Source organism: Polistes dominula, unplaced genomic scaffold, assembly GCF_049000335.1.
Source record: "Polistes dominula isolate Pdom_NZ unplaced genomic scaffold, Pdom_raw_medaka contig_27, whole genome shotgun sequence".
NCBI classification, from domain to species: domain Eukaryota; kingdom Metazoa; phylum Arthropoda; class Insecta; order Hymenoptera; family Vespidae; genus Polistes; species Polistes dominula.
Window position 1 is genome coordinate 4,825,156 of NW_028300906.1, and position 23,479 is coordinate 4,848,634.

The 23,479-nt window shown below is 27.7% G+C and overlaps 3 protein-coding genes across 13 annotated transcripts; 2 read left to right on the plus strand and 1 right to left on the minus strand.

Annotated features, from left to right (window-relative positions):
• The first annotated feature begins 6,320 nt into the window (after window positions 1-6,320).
• LOC149033432 (uncharacterized) lies at window positions 6,321-9,188 on the plus strand. 3 transcript variants are annotated; one of them, XM_089179714.1, is made up of 4 exons: window positions 6,321-8,140; window positions 8,222-8,341; window positions 8,524-8,641; window positions 8,713-9,188. In XM_089179714.1, the coding sequence occupies exons 1-4, from the start codon at window positions 7,922-7,924 to the stop codon at window positions 8,976-8,978; spliced, it is 723 nt and encodes a 240-aa protein (XP_089035840.1). In that variant the 5' UTR covers window positions 6,321-7,921; the 3' UTR covers window positions 8,979-9,188. The 3 variants fall into 3 exon arrangements, with proteins under 3 accessions (XP_089035840.1, XP_089035841.1, XP_089035839.1); XM_089179715.1 differs by having other exon boundaries at window positions 6,321-8,026; window positions 8,222-8,369; XM_089179713.1 differs by having other exon boundaries at window positions 6,321-8,341.
• Window positions 9,189-9,682: 494 nt separating this feature from the next.
• On the plus strand, window positions 9,683-11,773 carry LOC107067508 (odorant receptor 10). The gene is made up of 5 exons (XM_089179716.1): window positions 9,683-9,797; window positions 9,893-9,983; window positions 10,060-10,196; window positions 10,466-10,598; window positions 10,718-11,773. The coding sequence occupies exons 1-5, from the start codon at window positions 9,721-9,723 to the stop codon at window positions 10,766-10,768; spliced, it is 489 nt and encodes a 162-aa protein (XP_089035842.1). The 5' UTR covers window positions 9,683-9,720; the 3' UTR covers window positions 10,769-11,773.
• Window positions 10,654-23,362, minus strand: pod1 (coronin). 9 transcript variants are annotated; one of them, XM_015323196.2, is made up of 19 exons: window positions 23,212-23,362; window positions 22,306-22,540; window positions 22,070-22,218; window positions 21,793-21,979; window positions 21,405-21,702; window positions 21,077-21,332; window positions 20,839-20,991; window positions 19,260-19,637; window positions 18,527-18,881; window positions 18,257-18,445; window positions 18,021-18,134; window positions 17,777-17,947; window positions 17,210-17,651; window positions 16,992-17,130; window positions 16,712-16,918; window positions 16,490-16,625; window positions 16,280-16,416; window positions 15,888-15,977; window positions 13,728-15,468 (listed from the first exon to the last, which is right to left on the minus strand). In XM_015323196.2, exons 2-19 carry the CDS (start codon window positions 22,463-22,465, stop codon window positions 15,460-15,462), a joined length of 3,570 nt encoding a protein of 1,189 aa, XP_015178682.1. In that variant the 5' UTR covers window positions 22,466-22,540; window positions 23,212-23,362; the 3' UTR covers window positions 13,728-15,459. The 9 variants fall into 9 exon arrangements, with proteins under 9 accessions (XP_015178681.1, XP_089035817.1, XP_015178682.1 ...); XM_015323195.2 differs by lacking the exon at window positions 13,728-15,468 and adding an exon at window positions 10,654-10,785 and having other exon boundaries at window positions 18,257-18,881; XM_015323192.2 differs by having other exon boundaries at window positions 18,257-18,881.
• Between the last annotated feature and the right edge of the window lie 117 nt (window positions 23,363-23,479).

Sequence of the window (23,479 nt, forward strand, 5' to 3'; positions counted from 1 at the left end):
GTTAATGACGATTAAAGAATACCAATATAATTATAAATATAACTTATGCAAAATATATGTATATGTATATATAGCAGGTGCATTAATATATGTGTCTACATATGCGCTCTGTAATTATGAAGTACTGGAATACATTTTCATAAAAATGTAAACTAAATACTCCGTTAAATATTAGCAAATATTGTGGCAAACATATACATATATTATATACATACACACACATTGGATGGGTCAATAATTTCTTGATGATTTTAATCAATCAATTAGACTCTTTTTATCAAATCATTCCAAACTAGAAGCTCACAGTTTCACAGTATTAAAAAAAAAAAATAAAAAAATTAATCAAGAGAGAGTTTAATTAATGAATTAAAATCATTCAGAAAATATTGGCCCATTGTGAAATATGAAAATGAAATTTTCATCGAGTACGTGTAACTACAAGATGTGCTATATACATACGATATAACATTATTATTATTATTATTATTATAAAAGAAAAGAGAGAGAGGGAAAGTAAACAAAAAAAAAAATAATAATAATTGGAACAATGCAAAAAGAAATTCATTGAAACAACAATTTTTGTTTGTAAGGGAAAGATTTCTTCGGTCGATTGCAACATTGCACGGGGTAAAGAAAAAATAAAAGAAATATAAATGAATAAATTAAAATAAAAATAAATAAATAAATTATCAATCGAAGTAAATGAGAGAGAAAAAGAGAGAAGGAGAGGGAGAGAGAGAGAGAGAGAGAGAGAAGCGTCGATTTTCTAAAAACAGAAAGAATACTTTCATAATTGTTAGGTATATGAGATCGCTGTTATCTGTTGGATGACCATTCTTATCTTTCCTCTATCACAATATTATCATTCATTCACACACTTATCTTCACACTATAAAAAAAATACGACACGTGATGATGAAAAAAAAATCGTCAACCTTTTGATTAAAAGTCAATTTATTTCATTTTTTTTTTTTTTCGTTAGACCGATTACCATGAAAATAAAAAAAAAATAAAAAAGAAGAAGAACGAATGAAAACATAAAATGAGTGTGAAAAATATTCGAGATGGGATGATTTCCTAAACGGCAATAAATATCTTATAAATAATAACTTATTAATTCTTCACGATGATGATGATGATGATGATGATGATGATGACTCTATATATATTAATTAATTAATTAATTAACGAGTTAAAAGATAAAAAGAAAAGATATAGATTGGAAGAGAGTAAATTTTTTCATAGTTTTTCTCGTATAACAGACAAACAAACAGACAAATAAACAGACAAATAGAACCGATGAAGAAAATAGTTTCGATGGTACTAGTTAAAAATAATGAAAATAGATAAAAAAGAAAAGAGAGAAGATAAGAAGAAATATACGAATAAAACAGAACAGCAAAGAGCTTTCTCTATTCTAATGTATAATTAAATATTGAGATTTAATGAAAAATCATTTTCAGGGGGCTATAAGATTGTTCTAAAATTCTGGACATTCTGTAAAATAATCAGATGTTCCATTGAATGCCCATATTCTATACATTGCCCGTAAAACATATATATATATACATTCTGCTAACGAATGCAACGATTATGGTTACGTATGTGTGGATTGGATAATTAAGCGATAATGTGAAAAGGAAATGAATAATAAAGTAAATAAATAATTAAATAAATAAAACACACGTGGCACGTGCCTTTAAAATATTTGCAAGAAGAAAGAGAAAAAGAATTGAAGTGCATAAATTGAAAAGAGAAAGAGAGAAATAAAAAAATGATTATTGATCAGAATCGAGACTTTATTTAACGTAGGACAAATTGGCATGATCGAGATGAGAACTCGATAAATGTGATTTATTCTATTATTAAATTAACAATAAATAATATTATATTCAACGTTTCAAAGTGAAATTACATACAACACATATTATTATATGCATACTTCTCTCTTCTATGTAATTCTGTTTTTGCATTGTATTTCTTTTTTTTCTATTTTTTTTTTTGTTTTGTTAGGATCCTATCTTATAAATATATTCTATCAACAATAAGACAAATAAATAAATAAATAAATAAATAAATAAATGTTATGTAGGTTTACTGTTTGAAACGACGTCGTTGTGAGCATATTTTCAATAATAAAAAATTAAAACAAACAGAAGGAGAAATAAAAATTGAAACAAAAAAAAGAAGAAGATATAGTTGTAATAAAAAAATGCCACAATAATGATCGTATATTATAACAAGATGTTTCATTTAGTTTGATAATAATATTGTTGGAAGTATTACGTAGAAATTATTGAGAATGATATTAGTTACACGATGAAGGATTTGGAAAATCGTTATTAATAATACTTTTTTCACAATTTCATTCGAATTTAATTAACAACAACAAAGAATTAAAGTTATATAAATTTTGAAAAAAAATATTTAAGCACAATTTTAGTAAGATGGAGTTGAATTTTGAGATTTATCTATTGAGCTGTTTGACTGTCTTTCTACCTCATGTTCTAAAAAAAATCTTTTCTCTAATTTCAATACGAATTTGAATATGTAATACGAATGAACAAATCTGTTAAAAAATATTTTATTGTTTTAATTGAATTATATAATTGTTTTTTATAATTAATAATTATAGAAATAATTATGAATAATCTATAATTTGTAATTATATCTTTAATATTAGAAAATGTAACGAAAAATATTGAAAATTGTAAAAGTAAACATAGAAGATAGTAAAATTTTTATTAAAATCCTTTTTTTTAATGAAATAATAATTTGAATTATTAGTTTTTATGCTTAGAAGTTTGATTTAAATGAACCGAAACATATCGAGTACAGCTCTGAATATAAAACAAATTGAAAATAAACCAAAGTATAGTCCTTTGAACGATTTTCATCCTTCGTCGATGTGCCGGGCAGTGATTAAAAAAAAAAAAATTAAAAATAAAAAATTTAAAATACAAAAAAAGATAAGGGACAATTTCGTACATGAAAGAACAAATTAAAAAAAAAAAAAAACACGTTTTGAAAAAAGACATCCTTCGTAAAAAAGGGATGCCTGTTGTGTTACATAAAAAGAAAATAAAAAATTATTGTACGTATGTTATAATATAATTATCTCATTCGTTTGTAAATATTTTTAGAAGAGTAGAAAAAAAGGGAGAAGGTTGAGAAGGAAAGAGGAGAAGGAGGAAGAGGAGGAGGAAAAAATGACTAAAAAAGGGAGAGGGAGGATAAATTTTTATATGAATTTAAATTAGCATATTTATCTCGCTATAGGTGTGTGTGACAAAGGTTATATGATGCTTCGAAAAAAATTCATTTGAAGGGAGGAGATGATATTAATAAAATAAACAATGATTTAAACGAGACAAAAAAGAGAGACAAAAATAAATTACAAAAAGAAATAAAAAAGGGAAAAACAAAATTAAATGGCAAAATGTTAAATGACACAAATGTTTCCCCCTTAGTTAATTAACAGTCTTCGATTGGAAATGATTTTCTAAAATTAACGAAATGAAGATGAAAAAAAGACAAGAAAATAAGTTGTTTAAACAAACAAAAAATAGAAGAAAAAGAAGAAAGAGTAAGAAGAAGAAGAAGAAGAAGAAGAAGAAGAAGAAGAAGTAAGACAAAAGCTAACAACAATAACAATAATAATAATAATATTAACAATAATTATAATAATAATAATTATAATAATAATAATAATAAAAAAAGATTTTCGCATGGAACCAACATTCGCCTTTTCAATTGGATTTCATTGACAAAGTAATTTTTCTTTGTCAAAATCCAAATATGAAAGAAAAAGAATCATGATGATAGTTTCTTCAACAAAATAAAGTATGAAAACGGAAAATAACCAGAGGATAAAGAATAAAAAGAGAAAGAAAAGTAAATTGTTAATCATACCGTATAATACAAAATTCTTTTCATCTCGTACGAATATATTCATATTGTGAGTGTATCAACAACAAAAACTACCAACCAATAAATCAACATCAGAAACAACATAAAAAAAAGAAGAAATAAAAAAATGTAACATGCTGTTGTTCTATATATAAATATATATATATATATATTTCTCGAAATCGTGCAAAATAAAGAAGAAAATAAAAAATAGAAAGTAAAAATTGTTCTATCAATAAATGTGCAAGACGTGTTAAATACTTTTGATAAATGATACGAATTGTTTCGAACGTTGGGCTAAAGAGAAACAAAAAAGAAAACTAAAAGAAACAATAAAATTAGAACAAAAAAATATAAATTATTATTTTTTATTATTTTTTTGTATTTGTTAATAAAACAAAAAAACATAGGTATCTGTTATCTCGTATGTTTTCATTAACTTCTCTTAACCAATTAAGTGTGATGATCTGTGCGCAGAGCGCGCTCCGCCGGTGTGTGTCGCGATAATTAAGCGATGACGGATATAGTCGTCAAACACAGAGTAAGTGGCGCTCGCTGTTAAAATATTGGATAGTCCAAAAGACGACTTTATTTTAGAAAATGAACAATTTTGTTAGTAATGTACACACAGTTTCTTAATATGAACATATATTTATGCATAACAAACGGAAAAATTCGAGAAAAAAATCGAATATTTATAAAAGTTAAAAATTTATTCTTGACTTTTTTTTGTCCACCTCTTAACATTTTAAACATATTAAAATTTACGAATATAATTTAGTTTTCGCCAAAATGACAATTTAAACATCAAATTGTAAGAAACTTTTACGCATGACGGATATAGATGTCATAACACAAAATTTAGCCACATCTCCATGACAGATATAGTCGTAAAACACGCTTAACTGGTTAAAACACGCTAAATACATACTTTGACCGATCTCCTTCTACTTATGGTGTATCTTTTCATTTTCTCTCTCTATCTACTTCTACTACATAAATCAATATGTATATATATTATTAATTATTAAGTAACTCTATGCCGAACGCGCCGACTTATTTTAAACAAAAAAGAAAAACCTCTTTGTTTATAGGTTTCAAAAATTCATATATTGTACAATTAAGTTTATTTTTTAACCAATCAAGTAGCTCTATTTTTTTTTCCTATATTCTTGAGGAACAAAAAAAAACAACAAAATGAAATGAAATGAAACAAGTATAAAGAAAAAAAAGGGGGACAAGAAAAAAATCGATGAAAAGGCCAATTGATAATATCGAAACGTTATTAATAAAAAAAAAGAAAAAAAAGAAAAAAAGAAAAAAAAAGTAAAGCTACTATAAAAAAAATGATGAGATTCTATTGTACCGCTACAATTTAAAACGCTAACGCTTAGTCGTTAGAAAATTGTTATGATTATCATTATTATTCTTACTATTGGTATTATAATTATTATCTCTATCTCTCTATAATCTATATGACTATTAATTAGATTAGTAAGACAGTTAATTAACACAAAAACAAATCTCCTGCGCCGGCAATAGTAATCTTTATAAACCGACTGGACTTATATGTACGAATTTTTTGGTGTACATGTACTTATGTTACATATACACGCATACACATATCTACAGAGTTTAACAACAAAATTAATAATACTAAAAAACAAAACAACAAAAAGAGAAACACAACACATAAACACACGCATGAACACAAACAAAAAAGTATACACACTAACCTAACTAATCTTAACCCTGTTTGTCTCCCAAAATCTACAAATTCTAATCGAGACATTTCAATTACACTACTACTAACCACGTACAAACGAATTACACGAATTACCACATTTTTACCTCTTTAAAATCCATTCTAATCTTCCTCCCACTAACCCTCAAGAACCCTTTTCCAAATTCCCTTTTAAAATTCACACTATCTTTATGTACGTCTTTGTCTCTTCATGTTGCGTTTAAAACCACAATGAGATATTTAAAACTTTAACTTTAACTTATAACTTTAACTTAAAAAGAGAAAAAAAAATAAGAACAAACAAACAAACAAACAAACTTCGGCTGTGGAGAAAGGAAAGATATCTTTTTAATTCTCTTAGCCAATGTTCTTAGTCGTTTTAAAACTTCTACTCTGAAAAACAAAAATTAAAAAAAAAAAAAAACTGTTGTTCTCTCGTTAATAAAAAGTCCGACGATGAAAAAAAAAAACAAAAAGAAAAGGAAAATTTACGACAAAAAAAAACTCGAAAAAAAAACAAATACAAGACCTATACAAGATTTCAACTCAAAAAACGATGAACCAGATGGTCCAAATCGTATCCCTCGAAATTTACTTCCTTCGTAGACGAATTGTGACACAAAGATTACATTCAATGAAAATTGAACATGGAAAATGACTTGTAAGAGAAATGGGAAGAAGAAGATATCAATAAGAGCACGTTGATAACTCTACAACAAAATAATATATATATATATATATATACATCTATATATATATATACATATAACATAAATGATCATCCGCTCAATCCGCTCATCTAATCCTTCTTCACTAAAAATAGAAAGAAAAAAAGGAAAAAAGAGAAAAATACCAAATAATGAAAGAAAATTTTTTATCAAACGCTAAGCCAATCACACATATTTACATGCATACATAAAATACATAATGACATATTATTACATGATACATTTTAGTATGAAATATAATACATTGATTTTAGATGAAAAAAAAAGAAAGCATAAAATAAAACCATGCGCGCTGACATTATTTAATCACGCAGAAATTTTTCATGCACGCAAAAGAAGACATACATACACATACATACACGCATTTTCACATGGCATCGTCATTGTATAAGAAAATAATGAAGATAAAAATGAGAAAGAAAAAGAGATAATATTACTAAAAAAAAAAAAAAAAAAAAAAAAAAAACGATCTACCTTGTGTAAATAAACGATATATGTACGTTGGTACCTCATGTCATTGTTTCATCAACTCTTAGACACCATTCAACGCTCATCGCTAATCATTTTCAATATGCTTTGTCATGAAATTTGTTTAATGCGATTCTATATATAATTATTTATATTAATTAATATAAATTATCACCCCCTGGAGATATGCAACACTCCAAACAGCGTGTGAGAACCATCAATCAGTACGAGACGTTCCCTCAGAGTATGCAACCACAGTTACATATTTGTATGACGGTATTGTATACTCATTTATCCTGGTAGATGGCGCTCACACAAGCAATCAACGGTGTCTGGAGTGTTGCATATCTCCAGGGAGTTGATAATTAAAAATTATTTTAATATAAATAATTATAAATTTATATAAAAATCACTTTTTTAATGTCACATTATAATATTAAAAATATAAAATAGGCAAAAACAGCAAGAAAAGAAAATAATCTTTGATTTATATCAATACTAACATTTGATATTGCACAGAAAATTCGTTCACCATAAATTTAAATATTTAGCTTATGATGATGAAGAAAAATAATTAAAATAATTTATAGAATAATAGTTTATCATACTAATTAAAAAGTTCCTTTTTTTACGATCGTTTTTCTACGAACGAAAGCTAAGTAACACTGTTATAAGACATTGAAATTTTTCCAACGAGTTATTGTCTAACGTCTATACACGCCTGTGCGAGATAAATTAATTATAGATTGTTAAAATGATCGATTTGACAGTTAATTTCATAAAAAATTAATAGAATATTCAATATATCCGAGAAATGAAAAGGAGAAAATGTAAACTGGAGAATTTGCTCAGCTATAATTACATGTTTCTAACAGCGTGCTTCTTAGAAACAACATGCAATTAAAAAGGAAATGTCACAATGAAGAAAATGAAAGAAAAAAAAGACTTAACGAAGAAAAGAAAGGTTCATTAAATTTGCAATAACACTTTATACGTCAGATTCTTGAAAAATACGTGACTATTATTTCTTCAATAAGATGGAAAAGAGGGTTTAAATATTTGAATAGGATACATGCCCGATTCTTTCTTCGTCACTTTTCTAACTTCACTCCTAGTTCAGAATGTTTCACGCCTTCTTAACAACCCTATGGATATTTTCGATCTTCCCTACTATAGGGTTAGTAAACTTTTTTTATCAATGATAGGTCAGTGGCCTGATCAAAATCCTAATGTTCGTTTATTTTCTTTATGTTTTGTTACTTCTTTAACCACTTCTATTATTATCACTGAGGTAAATATACTTTTTTTTTGTATTTTATTTTATTATAATAATATAATAAATAATGTAAAATTATTATTATTATTATTACAGATTTTATTATTATATTCTTCTAAGGGAGATTTCGAATTTATGGCCGATGCTATTGCAGGAATATCACTTATGTCAACTCTTTCTATCAAATGTCACGCGTGTTACTTCGGTGGTAATAAGGTCAATTAATTATCTTATTATTTCACAAGTAAATATTAATAATATTGATTTTTTTAATTTATTAGTGCTTAGAAATTATTTTAGAATTTTAAATAAATTTTTCTTTTTTTATTTGATTTTACCCAACATTTCTTAATTACTTGATTTTTATTTTAATATTATTAATAAACTATAATTCACAGATAAAAAATCTTTTAAATAAGATCGAAGACGAATGGAAATTATGGAAAACAAAAGAAGAAGTAACCATAATGAAAAAATATGCCAAAGAAGGAAGATTATATTCGATAGGATACATAAGTAAGATTTTATGTTCATCATATTAAATTTATTATCAAATGTATTCAGATTTGTTCTTCTTTTTCTTTTAGTATACATCTACACAACTGTGATATTAAGTTTTTCGATATCGTTTCTACCAAAAATCGTCGATTTAATTTTACCATTAAACGAATCCCGTCCATTGCAACATGTAATTATGAATGAATACTTTGTCGATCCACAAGAATACTTTTATCCAATTTATTTTCACATGACTTTGACTATTATGATTGGTATTACGTGTTTTCTCGCTAACGATACCATTTTTTTGGTTTTTACTTCTCACGTTTGCGGTTTATTTGCGACTGTCGGGTAAGAGAAATTTTTCTTATTTTTATATCAATTTTACTAGAAGTTTTTTGAAGTGAAAATTACTTTAGAATGGGTGTGATTTGAAAAAATGAAACGCGTTAATGTAGTGAGGAAAGAAAATGGCCTTAATACTACGTAAGAAGAGAAAAAGAGATGAACATATGATTATTTATAAATCATCATTATTTATACAAATATTTAATTTGCAAACATTTTTTAAAGTGTTTTATTATTTACTTTCTTTGTAATTATTATAAAAAATGCGCGCCTGTATGAATGCAACCCTCCAGACACACTTTGAAAATGTTGCTTGCAAGCGCCATCTGTCGGGACAAAATTTTTTCTGCCTGAAAGATAGGCAACCCGTCATACATACGTGTATAAACAGTTTAGACTGCTAAAAAAAATTCCCTCCCAGTAGATGACGCTCGCAAGCAAAATTTTCAAAATGTGTCTGGAGGGTTGCATACGAACAGACGCGTATTTTTATAATTAAATTAATAATTAAATAAATAATCACAAATTAAAAGTAAAAACAATATTATAATAATATTATATAATAAATTATCCTCGAAACTTGTTTATTTGAAGGTTTCACTTCTAAGTTGTGTGATATACACACATTTTTTTTTTTTACAAGATTTATTTTACTAGAAGAAGTTTTGAATGTTAAAAGAAAAATAGATTTCAATATATTTTTCAGATATAGATTAGAACATTTGTTAAAGGAAAATAATTATGAAAAAATGTCTCCAAATCGTCGACGCAAAGAATGTATTCGAAGTGTCGTGCTTCTAATTGGTGCACACAAAAGAGCTGTCGAGTTAGTATAAACATAAAAATTGTACAAATCTATAAAACATATATATATAAATGAATTATTATAATTAAACTTTTAATTTATTTGTAATTTTGAAGATTTGCTGATATTATGGAATCATATTTTTCATTGCCATCGTTATTAATAACAGGAATGAATATAATTTGTTTGAGCGTTTCTCTTTTACGCGTATGTATTAATAATTTAAATTCAACAATTATGAATTAATGAATTGTATTTTTCTTTAATTTGATTAAAATCATAGGTAGCAGAATTAATGGGAAAATCAGCAGAAGTATTTAAATTTGCGGCATTTACATTGGCACAACTTTTCCATGTTTATTGCATTAGTTTTGTCGGTCAAAGAATAATCGATCATAGTAGTGATATTTATTTTAAAGCGTGAGTTCAAATAATTATTTATTTATTTATTATATTATATAATTCAAAAGATAAGACATTTTTTTTACTATTTCTGTCGGTAACGTTGTATGCTAATGACCTATCTGTGAAGTAAAGAAAATTATTTACCATTTGACTGTAACAACGTTACAGTCGATAAGAACAAAATAAATTAAATACTTTATTACTATATTATAGTATATTTATTTACATATATATATATATATATATATATGTATAGATAATTAAATATTTAATAAATTGTACAGATATAGCGGATTATGGTACGATGCTCCAATGATAGTACGTAAAATGATATTATTTATTATTCGAAGAAGCCTAAGACCATCTAATTTAACCGCAGGAAAAATATTCGTATTTTGTTTAGAAACATTTTCGATGGTAAGAATATAAATATTAATATTAATATAATATAAAACAAAATAAAGAAGATATGTAAATGTGCCATACGACATTTTATTAACATTTACACATATGCATTTATTTTAATTTTCTTTAAGGTCGTGCAAACATCCACCTCATACTTTATGGTCCTTTCGTCGATGCAATAAGCTCGCGATTAGGTTTCCTGAAGTTGAAAATATATTAAATATACATATTACATATATAGATAACTAAATGACGAATAAAAGGTAAAAGTCGAAAATGCAATTTACATATTTGGTAAAAAGGTTTTATAGATGATATACATAGAAGGTATAAGATCGATATAAAGGTATGTTACTACATGATAGAATTACTTAAATAACTATTGGACATAGCACAAAGTTGACCGATAAATTTCTGTATTTTATTATTATTATTAGTATTATTATTATTAATAATATTATTCTTTTTTGTTTTAATATATGATTCAAAAAATCGCTCACGCGAGTCTTTTTGTTTTCCGAGAGAGAGATAGAGAGAGAGAGAGAGAGAGAGAGAGAGATAGAGATAGAGATAGAGATAGAGATAGAGAGAGAGAGAGAGAGAGAGAGAGAGTAGGTTTATACTTATACCAACAATGAAAAATGATTATTTTTTTTTCATTGACGAGAAAGTATAATTATTCATACATAAGCTGTGCAGCAAATCGAGATACAGAGATCTAACAATTAAGTTAATATTAATATATGATATTTAAATACATTATTACGAGGAAAAGAGTATAATAATGGCATAGAAAAATAATAACTAAAAAAATGCATTCATTTCGACTAATATAAATTGAGATTATCCACTTTTTTTTTCTCTCAACACTACAGAGATTAGTTTTTGGTTTTGTTATTGGATGGTTATTTCGTACGAAGAATAGAAAAAGATTGAATTACTTATAATAAATATGGACGACACAATTATAGTTTCTTCTCATGACTGACAATGTTAGTTTTTTAGTTTTTTTTTTTTTTTTTTTAATTTGAATACCGTTTTTTTTCAGTGTAAAATTCCATTAAAGTCTCTAAAAATATAAACAGGACTGAGAAAGATCTCGTATGATAGAGAAAAATATAATATAGTATGTAAATATATATACTCATCATCACTTTTACAGAAAAATTCGATAGTCAATTTAAATACCGTGTGAATTATGTGTGTACATGTGCCTGCGCGAGTAATGTGTGTATTTTTTTTTTATATTATAATTATAAATTGCATCGTCAATTTTTCTTACTTTTTTTTTTTTTTAACACATAATTTACTAGCCCGTCATTATATTTTTTTTTTTATACGATTAATGTTTTAATTTTTTTAAATACCAAGTCTTTATGTGTATTTTCTTTTGGCACACCTCGTTGGATATTCTTTTTATTTTTTTTTTGTTCAAGTATTAGCATAAAATACTGTGCCCTAGGTAATTTCTGAGATATCGTTTAACACTTTGTTGACCGGCTATTTTTTTAAAGAATTTATTAGGTCGAATCATAAATAACTTCCGTTTTTTATGAGACAAAGAATGGTGTTTCTGCGACTGATAAGTGCAAGACACCTTTCATGGAGTTTTTTTGCACTCTTTGCAATTGTTCAACGTGATACGTTTTGGATTTTGCTCCAATATTATCTTTAAAAGGTTCGTCAAAGTTGGAAAAACGTCCTGCACTCGGTTCATCTTTTAAGATCGTACCTCCAGAACGGAATTTTACAAACCAATTTCTGACTGCCCTATCAGTTATCAGTCCTGCACTGTATACGCTGTATATTTTTTCAGTAGCCACTTTAGTGCTATTGCCTAGTTTAAATTCTTAAAGCATTACATGTCGAATATGCACTTTTTACTATCCATTTCAGTGATTAAGAAAAACGGTTAAATGTAACATTGACTGCATAAAAAAATTAACAGAAGACTAACTAAATCCTTATCTATATAGTGATATCGAAAATCCGTTTGTTTCGGTGACTTATAGTAGGTAAATACGAAAAATAGATTCTACATGGACGCATCGGAAGTTACTTATGTGTCTCGACCTAATATTAGACCTTAAATATTTCTTTTTCGTATAATTAAACAGTATAACAATACAGTACAATCTCACTAATCCGGCACTATTAAAAACCAGAGGGTGCCGGATTATTGGAATGTTCGGATTACTGGATTATAAAGAAAAAATCATCATAATCAAAATAAAAAATAAAAATAAATACAGCGGCGACGGAGCGCATAGGCCTAGAGGGGCGAGGGTGACACGGGCGGGGGGTTCTAGATTATTGGACGTATCGGTCTATTGAAGTGCCGGATTAGTGAGATTATACTGTAGTAACAAAAAAAAATTTGTTACTATTTTAATATTTATTTTCACTGCGTTTTCCTTTTAAATAGCGTGATGCGATGAAAAAGCGCATCACGAATTAACTCGTGACCGGTCAGCAACGTTCGGGTCATAGAAACACGAGTTAATTCGGGACCGATCAACTAAATGTTAATTATGGTCTATTATTATCTTTTTTTTTAATGTTATTTTATTATTTTTTTTTTGTATTTTATTTTTTTATTATAAGCACTCATTAAATTCGACGATACGAAAGTATATATTTATCAATGTGTATGTATGTATCTATGTATCTATGTATGTATGTGTTAGACAATAGCTGTGATAATTGCAATTCACTCAGGGCTATAATAAATAAGAAATTTATCAAATGTACTATAGCACCATAATATCGTTTACAAATATGTAGATCAAACAACTCACGACTCACACCAATATGAAAAATTCTTTTATATCAAAAGAGAGTCTCCCACTATTCTTTCATTAAAATACACTGTGTATATGGCATATTTATATATTTATGATATACAATGTGTATTTATTTTAAGAAAATGTCGCGCGCGCTTAGATATTTTTCATTTCTCTTTTAGAGACACACATATTTGAAAATAAATGCATTACTACGAGAGATATAAATGTGTATAAAAGTTTACCACTTGACCCACCACATCTGTGAAGATATACAGGAAATAACTGCTGATATCAAATCACTCCACCATATCGTCTTTCTTCTCTCTCTTGTTTTTTCTTTTCTTTCTATCTGCTTTTGTTTCTTTTTTCTTTTTTCTTTTTTTGTTATTCTTTAAGACTAAATTACTAAATATTATAATTTTAATACTTGATACGTATATCTCCTCCTCGTTAAAACTATTTACTTTTTTTTTAATTCTTAAAACATATTTCGTATGTATGTGTTTATGTGTGTGTTGTGTGCGTTATTCGTACGAAGTTGCAAAAAACGTGCTAAAAAGGAATTTACGACAATATCATAGTCTCCTGACGCAAATTTTCTTTCATTTTCTTTTTCTAATTTTTATTTTTGTTAATATTCTCTGTGATAGTTATAAATTTTTATCTTTTTTTTTCTTTAAATTTTTTTCCTAATTTTAAATGTTATATTGCATTTTCCTAGAAAAATCATTGTTTCAATACCAATGTGTGCATCGGCTAAGATAATTAATATCTATTTTGCAACACCAGGGTACAATTATTATTATTATTATTATTATTATTATTTTATTATTCTCTTTTTTTTTCAATTATTATCACTAGACGATGAAAGTTTAATCTTTCTCTTGGCTTTTTTTTTATTAATGGCACGTATTTTTTTTGCGCGTTCGTTTCATCGGTCATATCATAAGTTAAATCATCATAATTATAGTAATCTTATATATATAATATATATAATATATATATAATATATAAATACAACAGAATTATTAAATCGATATCTTTCACATTCTGCATTTAGGATAATATAATATACGATGTGTGTGTATGTAATGTGTATGTTAAACGATATCTTTTTTTTTTGTTTTTTTTTCTTGTTTTTTTTTTTTTAAATATTTTACTTTAATAATATGATTTTTTTTTTGTTAAGATCTATCACGCGTTTAGCGAATAATAAAATTTGCACATAAACTTCTTCTTCTTTTTCTTTTTTCTTTCAAAATCATCCCTCGCGCTAATTAACAAAATTTCTCAATTTATTTTATAATAATCGAATTAATTATATTCTTATTCATATGACACTGTTTTAATAATAATAATAATTATTATTATATATGTAGCATGAGATACATATAAATAAAATAAAATAAAATAAAAAAAAAGCACAATTATTTAAGACTAGAAGTATCATCACGCATTTCCTATACGAATGTATAATAATAATAATATATATATATTTTTTATATATAAATAAACAAAATATAAAAATAAAGACAATAATAATAAAAAAAAAAAAACAGAAATATTAATCCATATTAAGAATCCTTAAGAGTTTTACAAAAGTTTCGTGTAGATTTTGTGACTTTCACAAAATTTCAGTCGGGTTTTTCCTTCGTATTACTTTTTTTTTGTTTGTCTTTTTTTTTCTCTTCGTGTTTTCTATTTTCTTTTTTAAACTTCAGATACAAAGCCTGAATATTTACACTATTTAGCGAAAGTTTCTTTTTTTTTACGTTTATATGTTTATAAAATTGTTCGTATATAAAATGGCTAAAAAATACGTAAATAGTGTTTAAAACATAAAAAATTGGACACCATCATCATCATCATCCCCGTTTTGTCTCATTTTGCTCTTAGAAGGTAAATCTTTGGAAGTATTTCTCAAAAATGTAAAACTTCTTCTGTCCCAACATGTAGTAACATTAGGACATCATCATTCCCTGCCTCCACATTCTCAACATAATTAATAACTCATGGCTCAAATTTCTATATATCTAGATCCTATCTTACCATTTAGTTAAAATACTCTACCAGTACGTCATTAATCCTTACTCATCCTGTAATATAAAAAAAATAATTTCGTGCGATTATACTAGAATATCACGTATTTCAAAATGAAAAGGATCAAATGAGAGAGACTATAGAGAATGAATTAGCAAAGAATAAAATTGGAATTAATAAATAAATAAATAAATAAAACAAAAAGCATAGAAATAGCACAGCCAAAATACTAATTACTAATATAATATAATAACTTCTAAATAAATCAATTGAAAAATGTAACAAGTCTCCTTCAAGAATAGCAAGCAAAATATATTCGAATAAACTCATGTTTGTTTCTTTCCTTTTTGTTTCATCAATTTTGTAATATACTGAATATAAAAAAAAACGTATAATAAGGTGCATAATTGAAGAGCAAATCAAGAAATATAATAATAAATAATTAATACTGCATAGCAACAAATGATGAACCTACCCATTCGTGCTCTTCCACACCCTCCATGTGGTCTTGTTCCAAAGAGCACTGTATTACATCCCCCACATTGTTGCTCATTGTTTTTTGGATCTACCACATCACACACATTATGCAATACACTGAGAGACACATAATAACTAAAAAAAAAAATATTTGCTCGATATGTGAGATGAAAGTAATAATACGTGTATTATTTATCGATATTATCTTCATTTGTCCAAAGTGAACATTTGAAAGCATGCTTGTAATCTTTCACGACTATTACAAACACACATAACTTCTACGCGTGGTGTTCTATTATCATTAAAATAAATCATTCTTCAATGTGTGATTCTCAGAGAAAAAAATTATACATGCAGAAAATAATAATAACTATAATAATATTAATTTACCTCCTCTTGTTTTGCTCTGACGTCCGTGTTCCAACCAAGCCTACTGAAGGGTTGTGAAGAGATTGAAAATGGGCCCGTTGATTGTTTTGTTGCAGATGGCACAGTAGTAACTGCTGGTTGTCCTTGATTCTCTGTTACTATAGATATCAAATTATATCTATTGTATACTATTAATTAATGTATTACTTGTAAATTAATAATTATACTTACAGTTATCCATACCAGGTGGTTTAAGACTTATTCTTGAGGCCTGTTTATTAATTCCACTGAACCATTCATTGGCAGTTAATGCTGCCTTCCATGTAATTTTAGTTGGTGGGAAAAGATCGTCTTGGAATAATTCACTCTAAATATTATAAAATATTATATATCAATTATTAATTATTAATTATTAATTATGTACATCTATTTTTTTTTAAATATTCAAAATACCTTGATACGTGGCACCGTGAAACTTAATGGTTCAATGGTGTTATTCGTTAGCCTTAAAGCAGACGCAAATTCTACGCTTGCGACATCGCATCTATTCTTAGGAAGGAATGATAATCCTTGATGCAAACTGCTGCATCGATGATGGCTCAGAGGACAACAATAAGGAGCTTCTTCCGTAACTTCGTAAGCATATATGGTAGAATCTCCCTAAAAATATAGATTTTCAATAAAGCTATGATTTAATTTGATTAAAATTTAAAAAAGGAAGAAAAAAACTTACACGACCAGTTAAAAATAAGGTTGAACTATCTTCATCGTAATATGGCATCAAAATCGCAGGAGAAACATCCAATCCGACTGTATTCAAAGGCTGATTAAGATTATCAGTTTTAAATACCATTATTTGCCTTTCAGAGACCCTAAAGGAAAAGAAATAATGGTACAGAAATATTATACATACATCCAAATGAAATAATTTAATGAATGAAGTCAACATACTTGTCAAAGCCCATTACAACAAGATATCTGCCTTCCAATGCCCATATAACCCTTGCACCACGAGTACCTACTGGTCCTTTTCCTTCTTTTATAGGCACGTCACTGGATCTTGGCTTGTAAATCCGTAATTTTCCATCTTTGCATGCACTAGCAAGATACTGACCACATGGTGACCATGCTAAACTAAATATTTGATCTGTATGCCCTAACAATGTTATCTTTGATAACTGATTTGATTCTCCTGATGTTAAAGGTGATAAATCCCAAAGTTTAACTGTCATATCGTACGATGCTGATGCGAGTACGTCAGATGCTAATGGATGATACTTTATCAAATAAATTTTATCAGCGTGTGCTTCTATTATGTGACTTGGTTCATTCGTTGGCTCTGCCAATCCAGATTCTGGTATTTCCCATAGTCTGATCATTCCATCGTCGCATGCTGAATAATAAATAATTATTGTGATATATATATGAAAGACTTTTATTATTATTATTATTATTATTATTATTATTATTATTATTATTATTATTAGATGTTAGATGAATTTGTTTTCTTTAATTTACCGACTGCCAATCGTTGATTGTTAAATGGGTCCCATTGGAAATCCATCACTGTTGCTCCATGAACTAATGCTGGCATAACACCATCAGGCAATCTACCTGTTTTTTTCAATTCTAATACTGCAATTTTGCCCCCAGGTCCACTCAGAGGTACAGCAACGCGATCGGAATTTGCTACAATTGATTTTACATTAGTAAGATTTGTTTAATAAGAAAGTTTCTATCTCATTTTTAAACACATACATACCATGAAAACCATCGCATTCTCCTGATATCTGGCGACTAATATTTCTTACGTTTTCAATATGAGTTGATTTATGACCAGGTGTACCTTTAAGATGTCTGAATTTGGATACACGACCTATAAATAAAAATATTAGTTCTAGATACTTAAAATCTCTCTTTTCTTTTTTTATACGATATAACATTAAAATATTGTAATATATTTATGTTATTAAAATTGTTTTATATATGATTTTATACCAAATACTGTGGATGTTCTTTTAGGAGTTGGTGTTGTAATTGGTTCAACCTTTTCCAAGCGTGGATCCATACTTTGTTGGCGCAACATTGGTACAACTTTCTTAACGTCATCTTCTTTAATTACCTCGCTCTTAGTTTTGAAAGAATCTCGTCTTCGTAACATCGTCGGCGATCCCATTGCTTTCTCGGCTAAATTTCCATCAGTTACAGATACAGATCTACTTTCATACAAACGTCGCCTTTCTGCGATTGAGTTTCTATTAACATTACCACGTTCAAAACCGCCAATGTCTTCATTCTCAGGCGATTCATCCTTAACTTTAGTTTCAAAAACTTTTCGCCTCTCTGCTGTGCTTGGTGTTTTAGGTTTATATCCAGAGTCGCTTGAATTCGCATCCTCTTCCAATGAACTAGAATCACTTTTTCCATTCTCTGCCTCCTTCATACGTTCGTTAGAAAACGTTGGTGATTTTTCGGGATCGATAGCATTATCCATTGGGATACCAATATCATTTGGATAACCATTTGTATCATTATTTGGTGCAACTGGTACAGAAAAGACCTTGTCGAAGGAGAATTCCTGACTACCAGATTTTGCTTGAAATGGTTTTGGTCCAAGGCGAGGCTGTGAAAAGAAAAGATATTTATACATTGATCCTTTTTGTTTAAAATACCATTAGAAAACAATTTGTTGCATTAAATATTACAAGAAAACAAATTAATTTGTAATTGCGAAATCATAATAATAATAATAATAATAATAATAATAATAATAATAATAATAATAATTTGAATACGAGATTACGATATGATCGAGATATGAGTCATTAACAATTAAAATATATTATATAAGTGTTAGAAAAGATGTGTTTATAAAAATATGATGATATATGAAAATAAATGGCAAAGATGAAAACGCACACCGAAATCACACATACAAAATAAACGCCTGTGCTTGATTTTTATTTTGTTTTGTTCTTTTCTTTTGTAACTAATTTACAACCTTGTATCCGCTGATTGCGTTTGGATTGACAGACGTAACGACGGATCCTGGACTTGGTGATGTACGCGGTCGTGCTACGGGTTTAGGCTCATCCTCGGAAACGCTGTTAGTTCTTGATGCTCTGGGTAAAGGCTTTGGTGGTATTGTTTGTCCACCATTCTGCATTTTAATCTTCTCATCTTCTATCTCTATCTTTTTATTTTCTTCAATCTTCTCGATATCATTCTCTAAGTTCTTCTCCTTTTCGTGATTGATACCTTGAGTTGCTTTGCAAAATCCTTTTGGCGTTGCGATAGTTATTGATTTAGGAGACTTGATTGATTCCACTTTAATTTCATGTTGGTTTTCTTTCAGTGTTGTTAAATTTCCTTTGTGTACCTAAAGGTACGGTAAATTCCTTAATGACGCAAACTAGTCAAACCACTTATGAATGTCCAATTGCATAGTTTCTAATTTGCGTTTACATTAAATTATATACTATATAAATATATAATAATAATAATAATAATAATATCTACAAGCTTCTTTCATACATACACACAAAAACACTTCTATCTATTTTACTTAGTAACAGAAACTAAATAAAAATGTATCAACTAATCTAATTCATATATATATATATATATATATATATATATATATATATATATATATATATAATATATATATTATCAAACTACTCTATGTATGTATTGAGCATATAGAAAATAATGAAAATCATAAAAAATACATAACTTAGTTTTACGCGAACTTAATATTACTTACGCTGATAGATTAAGCTATAGAACATCAATTGCCATTACAATTACACGTGCCAGGAATAACACTTTCAATAGTGCTAATGTATTAACTATAAAATATACATTGGATATCTGAAATATGAAAAATATACAAAAAATATAAAAAGAGAAATGAAAGAAAAGAAAAATGACATATGCATATTCTGGGAAAGTATAATTCATTTATATATGTATATATGTATATATACACATATATACATATATGCCCATTAATTCTTGAAATACCTAACCTATATTTAAATACTTTTTAATAATGTAAACACATATAGCAAAGTAAATATATTAGAAATTAATACTTTTTCTAAATATATGCATAATATGCATGATACAGTTTACAAATAAATACCTTGCTACATTTACACGAATGTTGCAATATGAAGAATAAAAATATAATATAAATAATAATACAAGAGGTACGAGTCACACAGCAAAATAATTTAGGTATATAGCAAACACAAAAAATATTTTCTCTTAATAAAAAAAGAATAAAATAAGAATAAAACGAATAAATCTGATAAAAAACATTCAACAATATTTATAACAATATATTTCTAAAAGCGTGTGTTTCTATAAAATGTAATTAAATTTTCAGCACTTGTCTCTTGTTTGCTATATAAATACAGGCATACATAAGCATTGAAAAACGTGCGTCTATCGAAAAAATGAACGCTTAATACAGAATGAGATGGCATTTAATCTTAAAATATATAATCTACAATATATTTGTAATAATTTATTAAATGACACACATAGATGTATTTGGAAAAATGTTTACTTACAGTTATGGGGTCTTCACCTTTGGTTCTCTTGGCAGGATCTAACGATATTTTTGGAACAGGTGCGTTATGGCCTTTGATCCATGCTGCTGCATTATTTTGAGCGACAGAACCATTAGTGTCAGGATAAATATCAGCATGAAAATCTCTATATGTCTAAAAAAATAAGTATAATAAATTAAAATAAATATATAATAGAATGTGTACTATGTATTTTATTAACTGAAAATACCATTTTTACCTTTCTAGGTACTTGATACATGATGGGAATGACCATATTGGATGTGAGTTGCAATAATCTATTGACTTCAGCCTGCATAACATTGAGAGCTCTTTTCGGTACCAGACACACGCCTTTAGTTTGTTCTCCGCTGTGACGTATTCCTTCTACCAAATAAGGATCCTTATCTGTAACTTCCATGTACATGATAGTGGTATCACCTTTACCCGCAAGAAATAGCATGTTTGTATCAGGGTCGAAAAGAGGCATTAAAATCCTAAAACAAAATACATTCAATTTTAGTAGCTATTCTATGCATTGATTAATTACAATTACAATGAATCCATACCCTGTACTGCAATCTAATTCCAATGTTTTAACTGGTTCGTTAAGATGCCTCAAATCCCTTATGTATACTTGTCTAAGACGTGCTGCATCAAATCCTGTAGTTAATATTCTGTCAGAGTTATTCAACCATACAATTCTAGAATCCTTGATACTCATATGACTCGAGCATGAATTAACAACATAAGTTGATGCACGAGGATCAATAATTCGCACTTGTTTATCTTTACAAGATGTTGCTAAAATAGTTCCATCTTGTTTCCAGCTTAATGATTGTATTACTTCAGTATGATCACTGTTAGCTGCAAAATAATTCAAATATTTTAGATCTTAAACAAACTTACTGTGTGTAAAACAACATTATAATTGTAATAATAAAATATCTCTATTACAAAATAATTCTTGTTGAGATAGGACATCCCAAAGAGTTAAAGTCATATATGAGGCAGTTGTTAAAAGGTGTTCAGCAGCTGGATGCCAACAAACTGCTTCTACTCTTCTTTGTCGATGAGAAAATGTACATTCAGGATTACAAAGAGATTCTTCCAATCCAGTTTCTGGAATATGCCACAACTTTACCTAATAGATAAGAAAATAATGTTATTGGTATAGAAAAAAGATAGAAAAATATAGTAGATATACAACATTAATCAAATCCACTAAATTTACCAAACAATCTTGCGAACTAGTAGCAAGTAGGCCGTCATGAAAAGGTGAAAACTCCATATCAGTTACAGTATCAGCATGAGCATGTAACAATGGCATAGTTTTACTTTTTCTACCGCAATCTTCCAGTGGCAATACAGCCAAACTAGATCCTACAAGAAATACATAAGATAATATTTGAAATATATACTTAATGTATAATAATGTTGTAAGTATTATTATGTTTTTATCGAAAATACCATTATGATCCACATTAAATGCCATGAATGCAGCAGAAGCTGTAATATTGTTCCCATAAGTCTGGTAGGATCCTACTGAGATATCTCGAATACATGCTTCTGGTTTAGGTACGATAGGTGCAGCATTTTTATATTTTGATGCTTTGAAACGCCAAGCCATCTTGTGGTGTTATTTTTGATTTCTCTTCGATTTGAATTGCTCTTAAATCATGTAATCTTATGGAACAATGCAAACCTAAAGAAAAAAAAAACAAATAATTAGAAAAGAAAATACAAATTATTTTATTTAAAAAGTATTGTAATACTCATTCATACATATATTCATTCATATATATATATATATATATATATATATATATATATATATATGCATATGTATGATAGGTATATAAGTATATACATATAAATATATATATATATATATATATATATATATATATATATATATATATTTATCTATGAGGTCGAAAATCATTATTATCTAGGCAAAAAGAAAAAAAAAGAAGAAAAAGCGGAAGTACATATATTTATGATATATTTGATAAAACAAACGATCCAGATGTTTCGTCCTGTTTCAATGGGCGGTGATCGACGTGCTATGATTAACAAGACTTATTACCACTTTCATTATCGAGTTTGAAAGACCAGAAAGATAAAACTAAAATGTCAATTTGACGATAATCGAATTATTTGTAAAGAACGCTGAACCGAGAACGACAGCCAGTGGCACAAACTCGAGTATGACTAATAATTTGGGGGTGAAAACCACCCCACCCTTAATAACTACAATTCTACACGGTAAGAGAGAACGCACGTACATATACATAGACGACACATTCTATTACATTTAAAAAGAAAAATGGATTTGAACACATTCACATTACAAATGTAATTACTATTACTTACAATTTATCGATTATTACACTAATTCAGCGACAAATGATCACTTTAAATTAATTAAAAGGAGATAGTTGATAGGATATTTTAGAATACGACTATATAAACACAATTGGCGACAGCAAGTAGTAGGCGTCTCTGCTTTCGTGCATCGCACGAACACTACAGGGTATACTCGATTAGTACAAAGCTTTTTACAGAGAGTTCGCGCATCTGAGAATCGACGTCATCCAACTTACACTACTTTCGAGAATCGACACATCGATACAAATATTAC

Coding starts and splice junctions, on each gene's coding strand:
- pod1 (XM_089179689.1), bottom strand. CDS start 22,465: ATGGCTTGGCGTTTCAAAGCATCAAAATATAAAAATGCTGCACCTATC. Junction 21,333..21,404: donor GAATTAGATTGCAGTACAGG/GTATGGATTCAT, acceptor ATTTTGTTTTAG/GATTTTAATGCCTCTTTTCG. Junction 18,135..18,256: donor AAGAACATCCACAGTATTTG/GTATAAAATCAT, acceptor TTTTATTTATAG/GTCGTGTATCCAAATTCAGA.
- LOC107067508 (XM_089179716.1), top strand. CDS start 9,721: ATGTCTCCAAATCGTCGACGCAAAGAATGTATTCGAAGTGTCGTGCTT. Junction 9,984..10,059: donor TGAGCGTTTCTCTTTTACGC/GTATGTATTAAT, acceptor TTAAAATCATAG/GTAGCAGAATTAATGGGAAA. Junction 10,197..10,465: donor AGTGATATTTATTTTAAAGC/GTGAGTTCAAAT, acceptor TAAATTGTACAG/ATATAGCGGATTATGGTACG.
- LOC149033432 (XM_089179713.1), top strand. CDS start 7,922: ATGCCCGATTCTTTCTTCGTCACTTTTCTAACTTCACTCCTAGTTCAG. Junction 8,342..8,523: donor GTTACTTCGGTGGTAATAAG/GTCAATTAATTA, acceptor TATAATTCACAG/ATAAAAAATCTTTTAAATAA. Junction 8,642..8,712: donor ATATTCGATAGGATACATAA/GTAAGATTTTAT, acceptor TTTTTCTTTTAG/TATACATCTACACAACTGTG.